At 36.0% G+C, this 7,965-nt stretch overlaps 1 protein-coding gene across 1 annotated transcript; it reads right to left on the bottom strand.

Annotated features, from left to right (window-relative positions):
• Positions 1–450: 450 nt before the first annotated feature.
• On the bottom strand, positions 451–7,123 carry LOC110036811. Its single transcript, XM_020741342.1, has 4 exons — positions 6,929–7,123; positions 4,436–4,594; positions 3,908–4,126; positions 451–867 (listed from the first exon to the last, which is right to left on the bottom strand). Exons 1-4 carry the CDS (start codon positions 7,121–7,123, stop codon positions 526–528), a joined length of 915 nt encoding a protein of 304 aa, XP_020597001.1. The 3' UTR covers positions 451–525.
• Positions 7,124–7,965: the final 842 nt, after the last annotated feature.

The following is a 7,965-nucleotide window of genomic DNA, read 5'->3' as shown; positions in this document are numbered from 1 at the left end:
AAAAAGATCAAAATCTAAAAATACTGGGAAGCTCAGCCTGAAAAGTTATCCTACGATCATTGGATGGAATAAAAATATAATTCCAAAAATTAGAAATTTTCTATAAAAAGATCAAAATCTAAAAATGCTGGGAAGCTCAGCCTGAAAAGTTATCCTACGATTATTGAATGGAATAAAAATATAATTCCAAAAATAAATTAACTTTTTTTTTTCCACCAAGGAATTGGAGACAACAAAGAAGACTCCATAATGACTAGTGATAAGTAGGCCACTATACTTCCTAATTGACAAGGATCAAAGCCAACAGATCATAGTTAAAAAATGAAACTACATTAATTCATAAGATCACAAATCACTACAAACTAGCATATTAATAAAGCTTAAAACTAAAAATATACCCTAAAAAATTCCATTAAATAAAACAACAATATCATATATACATTACTGCCCAGCTCCTAGTAATAAGCTATAAATGAGAGAAAAACAGTTTTAAAAAATAAAAAGATATTCAATTTAAATTTATATCTAGGAGACACTAACAAATATCAAGATAATAAAATTATATACAGAATGTACAGTAACAGAAGCAACCAGTTTGCCACTCCAAGAGTAAACAGATCCAAGAACATAACCAATAATGAAGAGCTGAAGAAAGTTCTCCAAAGAAAAATGGGCTAAACTGAAAGCAAGAGAACTGATGCAGATTGCTTGCCAGAGTTTCCCTTGAGATGCAATAGAAGTTAATAAAAATCCCCGATAAACAATTTCTTCTAGCAATGGAGTCACAAAGCAGTAGAGAATGAAACAAGTTGTCTTAGATATTGGGCTATATAGAAGAATCTCCTTCAGAATTGGATTGTTGAAACCCTGCATGGGGGAAAAAGCAAGTAATTTCAGCGTGAAGAAGAATTTTATCAAATGGAGCAATTGGTAAGAGCTCCCAACAGTTTTCTGGGCATTAGCTACAGCTGCTTCAATGCCTTCATATATTTATTTTTTCTTTGAAAACTTTTAAATGTTATAGTTCAATATAAAGGATCAATAGTAAGTTCTCTGAGCACAGAAAATACAATCAGATCCATGTCATTGGTCAAGTAAGTACGGTTTATACAACATTAATGCACCAAGAAAAGAAAATAACAAAGGAATTGCGGAGTAATGAATGAAAATGCATGTGCAGATCCAAAAACTGAAAATAATATAGTTAGGATTTACTATAGCAATTTTCTAGGTAATATTCATTTGTTTAATAGAATATTTTTTATGGGTACATCATAACTTTTAAATTTTATTAATATGCTAGTTTGTAATGAATTTTAATGATATGAATTAATTCAGTTTCATTTTTTAACTTTGATATGTTGGCTTTGTTCTTTCTCCTGTAGGAATTGTGGTTGCCTACTTATAACTAGTCATTGAGATTGTTGCTCCAACCCTTTAGTGATTAAAAAAAGTTTTTTTTTTTTAATTTTATTATTATAAGCGCCCAAATTATAAGGCAAAGTAACTATCTTGGCTAGTTGAAGAAATTACACACACACACACATTCATTCCATGATCATAGAAGAACTTCTCAGGCTATGAGCTGAACATCAAAATTTTTTTAGATATTGAGATTTTTATAGAAAAATTCTAACTTTACAAGATTAAAACCCTCTTAATTCAATTTGTCAAATTTCAACCCAAATATCATAATTCACGAGAAAATTATCCAATTTAATAGATGTGGGACTAATGCCTCCCATGCCTTCTCAGCCAATGCAAACATATTTTAGAGCTTTCCATGCTAATTTATAATAAAATTAACTTTTAAATAGATTAGAAATGAGTTGACGCTCAGGTTTAGCCTATTAATTGACTAAAATTACAGGACAAAGGACTTTCCCTCAAGCACGCAATAAAAAACCCACTGCCCCAAGGCTAGTCTAGTAATGAACAACTTGTATATGTATCTAGCCTAATTTTTGCACCATTTAACATACACTTTCATGCTCTCATAATCTAAAATGCCATGGACACCATTAACCTGGTGTGGGTCCCACCTTAATCGTGCACTGAAAAAGACAAAGTGGCCCAACAACAGTCAATCAAGCAAGGATTGACTGATTAGGACTGACCAAGGTTGATTGAGCCCACTAGGTTGACAGAAATGACTGTGTTTGACTACACGTCATCTTGGTAAAATAAGGTTGATTAAGATTGCTCGCGCTAATTTTTTAGCTAAGCAAATGTTCATCATGTCATAGTAACGTTAACTAGCCTTGATCAATAAAAATTGAGCTAATCAATGTTTAACAAATTTGACCTGTCTTGATTCAGTAAAATTTGAGCCGATTAATATTTTATCAAGTTAATTTTGAGTTGATCAGTCTCTACGAAATATAATTTAAGGCAACAAGTATCTCATTGGGGTCTTGATTCAGTAAAATTTGAGCCGATTAATATTTGATTAAGTTAATTTTGAGTTGATCAGTCTCTACGAAATACAATTTAAGGCAACAAGTATCTCATTGGGTTCACAGATCTTAATGAGGTAGATTTATTGAGTCTTCAAGCCAGTTATTATAGGGAGACGCCCTACGACCCACTGAGGACATTCCTTGATTGTTCTCTTCTTGGCGAATTGACATAGACGCCTATGAAACACTAGCCTACGTTAGATTTATTGCTTTCACTTTCAATCATACTTTAGGATTTTTTAATGGTCAACCATGGTAGTGCCTGATTCCTCATCATAAAACAAGCCATCTTGTCAAGCATTGAGTTTAGCTCATTAAACTTCTAGTCATGATCTCAGCTGTTGTTGATTGTTTCATAGTAGCAACTTGCTAAGAAACATTATCATACTGGATAAAGGTCTCCCTGGTCTCACCTTGCTCATAAAGTTTTCCTCATCCTGCAACATGTCATAAAAAGTATCGAAAATGATATCATTCAAATTTAGGATGAAAGAAAAAAGGGAGAAGCCTAGTTGGTTCAGCTAATTGAAAGTAATGTTAGATAAGGATGAAAGAAAGAGAGGGGTGTCATTGCCAGGAGAAAGAAGGAAGTCTGTTTCCATTAGTTTATACTCTTCTAGTTTGGAATCTTTTAAGAAGCTTTTTTTTTTTGTTAAGTGTACATTCTATTTATAACAACTTTGTTGGGTTTGCTTTCTGCATAAAAAATAACTCACTCCATTGGCGATTTAAGAACATTAGTTATATCTAGTTAAATATGCCACCTTGGTAGATTTTTATTTTATTTTATTTTTTATTTTTTATGCCACCTTGGTAGATAGGTCAAACATCCTATTCAAAGTAGATATGACTAATGTTCTTATCCTACATCTCCGATGAGTCGACTAATACATCTATAATGCTTGCCGAATTGAGCCTTAGAAAATGTTTATCCATTCTGCGGGAGACACTTCGGCTCTAAGCTTTTCTTTGAGCAAACTCAAGTGTTTCGAGCTGAGTGAACTAAAGAGACTGATCGGCTTTTAGAGCTGACTAGTAGTTAGAACATAGCATTCATCACATACAAAATTGAAAATATTATTCTATACTGATATCATTGTTTTCCCTATGATATATTTTTACAATCATAGTTTTTTCTCATGAACAAAGTGACGTATCTTTTCCATATTGCCTTTCCACATGGATAGAGGGTACTTATTTCATAAAATGATATCTTATATGAAATCTATTTTCATGTATGGTATGCAATTGAATGGAAAGAAATATCTAGTCTAGTACGCCATGTGTCACTGTTTTCAATTGTAAGTTAGCTCTATGAATATCTTATTTTGTATATCAATAAGAGGATAGTCTGCTCAGATAGCAGGATACGCCCAAAAAGAAATCCTTGATGGAATTCAACGAGAGAATTGAAAACTTTTCAGCATAAAACTATCAACCTAACTTACCTTGGGTTCAATAATTTCGTCAGCGATTCTGGATGTAAGCAACACCAGCAAAATCAAAAATCCAATTCCTGAAGCAGACACTTTTAACCAGTTCCTCTGCACTGGATAGGAAGTTCCAAGAAAAAAACTAGGAAGCTTGTTTCTGTTGTTTGCTGTATAATACAACAATGATAGGAACCCAGTCAATTCTGTTCCCTGCAATGTAAGTGCTGATACAGCCTGCAACAGGTAAGATTTAATTAAGCTTAATAATCTTAGTTTTCGAATTAATTTTTGAGCCATTAACATTATGAAATATTATTAAAATCATTATGAGGGTATAAAAGAGTTGGTGAAGTTCTTGTACTCATGTCAAAGCATGGGCGCATACCGCAGATTGTCACTTTCAACAATTTTGAAAAATAAAAAAAAGGAGGGGAAAAAAGAAACAACAACAAAAATGAGATTAAAAGTTCGTGAATGAATGGAGCAAGGACAACATTTCCAGTTCTTACGATAAACTTGAAAGTAGAACAGCTTGCAACTTACCGTTAGTAATGGATCATGGAAAGACTGTTGCAGTGCGCGGGCAATCATTGGTAATATTCCAAAGCTTAAAGGAACATGTAAACTAAAGAAGTAAACAGCAAAGGTGCTCCATGTGCTTTCAACTTCCCATGGAAAATCCTTGGAAAGCAATGAAAAGCCCTGCCATTAGTTTGAAAATCAATTATGAAGTCAAAATGATTAAAGGGTTGTTTGATTTGGATATCTTAGGAACGTAGAATAAAGCAAATGCAGACGTTTTAAAAGTTTAAGTGTTTTGATTGGAAGAAAAATCAAAGACAATGTATCCTAGTGAATTCTAAATACGCCACATCTTGAGACCATTGCATGTGCCTCTATTCGCTCGCTAGCTCAATTGCTTGATAGCTGCTTGCCGCTCGTGATCCTCAATCGCCTCTTGCTCAAAACCCGCACGCTGCAGTGTCTTTTTCAAGGCACCTCTCTGCCTTGCTGATCTCACTTGAACACCTCTGTCCCTCTCCGCAACATAACGCAAACTCTGACTCTCCACATAACCCCCATCATTATGTACTATCTTTGATTCTTATCAATTACCCTATTGTCATGCCTTACATTTGTTTCTTTTTTTAAAATTTAGATTAGTTTTACATCCGACCAAACATAAGATAATGATCTCATAAAATTATTTTACAAAAAACCAAATACCTTTTAATATTTGAAATACATTATATTTAAATGATATGTTTTAATATTATGGAGAAAAAATAGTATCATATCCATTGCAATTGAAATCATTAAATTGAGGCCAAGTTGTAATTGTTGGCAGCAACTTTGGCCATATATCCAAGATGCATAAAACACCTGACGCGGGAGCGTACGCAGAGTTACGTACGTAAAAGGGTACACAGGGGTTACACGGGGATTACAAAAGGTTATAACCCCGTTGTACCTCCCTTATAACTCCCGTGTAACCTCGCTGTAATCTTGTAACCCCAATGGATAAAATAAAAACGCGGGTTGCAGGTGAGTTACACGAAAGTTACATTACACAGTTACACGAAAGTTACAAGGAAGTTATAACACGCTTATAACCCCCATGTAACCCCCGTATAACGCCCGTGTACCTTATTACATACACATCTCTGAGTACGATTGACGTAGGCAATTTTTTTCCCCTCCATGACGTGGTTGGTTTGCAAGCAGAAGCGGGATCCCGTTCTGCAATCAGAAGTAAACTCCGACAACAAATCGGTTCGAGTTTTACATCTGAGGAGTTGACCGGTTCTTTTTGGCCACTACTAGTTATCATTTTATTATATATTTGTATTCATGATGTTTTAGGTGAGTTTTTCTTCGTGTTTCAAAATTTACTGGGTTAGGGTTGTATCCGAACGCAAGAAGGTGCTCCAGCTGCAACTCATCCTAGGTGGTGCTCCGACTGTAGCTTGTTTATAAGGGGGTATTTATCCTTTCCCCACTCCTCCATAGCATTTACAGCCGTTGCCATTGCCTTCCCCTACCTCCCTTCACTTCCCTCGCAGTCCAGCCCTCCACCTTTGCCGCCACCATTGTTCCCTCCTTCGCTCCACTATTTCGGCCGTTGTCCAGTCCCCCGCACTTGCTGCAGCCTCCTAGGACAACAACCTTCCGCTTCGCTGCCACTCACTATCACAACACTCCACTTTGCTGCCGCTGCCATTCTAGGCCTTCCGCTTCGCTGCCAACACAATTATAGCCCCTCCTTTTGCTGTCCCAACAACCCACAATTCACAACCCATTTCAACCTCCTACCACCACTTCCTGACCACCTAGCCGAACTCCACCACCCACGAATCGAGCCCTAGAATATGTTTGTGTAGTGTTTGTTGTTATTCCTTTTCAAATGAGTTTGGTTATAAATGCTTATTTAGTTTTAGGAATAATATTTATTTTTTCTATCATGGTTAGAGTTAACTCTAATAACAGCGCCTCGTCCCTCACACGGATCTACTTTTTAAGCCCAAAGCTCTCAATTAGAGAAGGTGCAGGTAACTATGGGCCTACGAATTGGGTCTGACGGCTCGGCCTCCACGTCTTATTGAAACACTCAAGGGGATGTGGCCAACTACATCTCTTTCACAACAAACCTTAAATGCAGTTTGGTCTCCGATTGTTTTTGATAAATTCAAGCTTAAATCCAACCAAAAAGAATTATGGAGATTCCAAATTCTACTAACTTGATAAATCGCACTTCAATTTCATTATTAGTGAAATGCCACCATTCATAAGAATTAACAGATTTATGCATTTTTCTTTATCATAAATCTTCAATCTAAACAATACCCACAATTAGCAGTCTTTAAACCAAATACTTATCTGTAGCCAAGCAGCCACTTAACATCCAACACAAAACCAATCTCATAATAACAAAGAATTACTACTTCGGGATTGCATAAGAGAATGGCCCATGCCAAAAATCCATTCACAATCGAGCTACGAAACATCGTTAAATTACAGCAGGGTACAGATGATTACCTCAAGATGGCCTTTGTCGCCATCCTTAGGAACGCAAGAGATCCTGAACGGATTCCCTCGTTTCTTCCATTTAGAGTTGGAGAAAGATACGAATTTAGTATCCTCGAAAGTTGCAGGAGAAAGCCCGAATCCAGCGATTCGGGGCGGAGGAGTCGCCGCGGGTGTGCGGGGCGGAGGAGTCGCCGCAAGGATCATGTTCTGCTCCGATTTTGAAAGAAATATTACACCAGTACTACTAAAAATAAAGATGTAACACGCCACGACATCTCGCGCGGTAGAGCGAAAAAAACGGCACAGTAACACGGGGAATATTCCCTCCTGTGTTATTCATGTGTTATTGCGCGTTATTGATGTGTTATTGTGTTATTATAACACCAAGAATATTTTCAGGATACAATAACACATGAATAACACACAATAACACAAGAATAACACGGGAGAGAATATTCCCCCGTGTTACTGCGCCGTTTTTTCTCTGTCGAGAATATTTCCCGTGTTATTCAAGTGTTATTGTGTGTTATTCATGTGTTATTGTATCCTGGGAATATTCCTGGTGTTATAATAACACAATAACATATGAATAACACATGAATAACACACAATAACACATGAATAACACGGGGAGGAATATTCCCCATGTTACTGCGCCGTTTTTTTTCTACGTCGCGCGGGATATCGTGGCGTGATTTCATTGGGTACGCACGTTCCTCTACGTGCGTAGTACTGATGTAATATTTTTTCCCAATTTCGACTTTCCCTTTCCTAGTTTTCCATGCTCTAATCTTCTTTAAATTATATCAATGGCCTCCCTGAACACGCATATCACCTATATCCATTCGGGTCAGCTGGTGAGATTCAAATTCTAGAAAAAAAATGAACCCATAAAAAAGACCGGCTCGAACTGACTATATCAGACATGGTTAACCTGAACCCAACTCATTTAAACTGTTAGCTCAATTTTTATTAAATATTATATTTCTAACATTTAACAAATAACAATAGGTAAATTAAAAAAAAAATCATTGTTTATATATAAC

This window comes from Phalaenopsis equestris, unplaced genomic scaffold, assembly GCF_001263595.1.
Source record: "Phalaenopsis equestris unplaced genomic scaffold, ASM126359v1 Scaffold211074, whole genome shotgun sequence".
Lineage (NCBI taxonomy): Eukaryota > Viridiplantae > Streptophyta > Magnoliopsida > Asparagales > Orchidaceae > Phalaenopsis > Phalaenopsis equestris.
The sequence above is the reverse complement of the archived record's forward strand: the minus strand, read 5'-3'. Positions and strand labels throughout refer to the sequence as shown.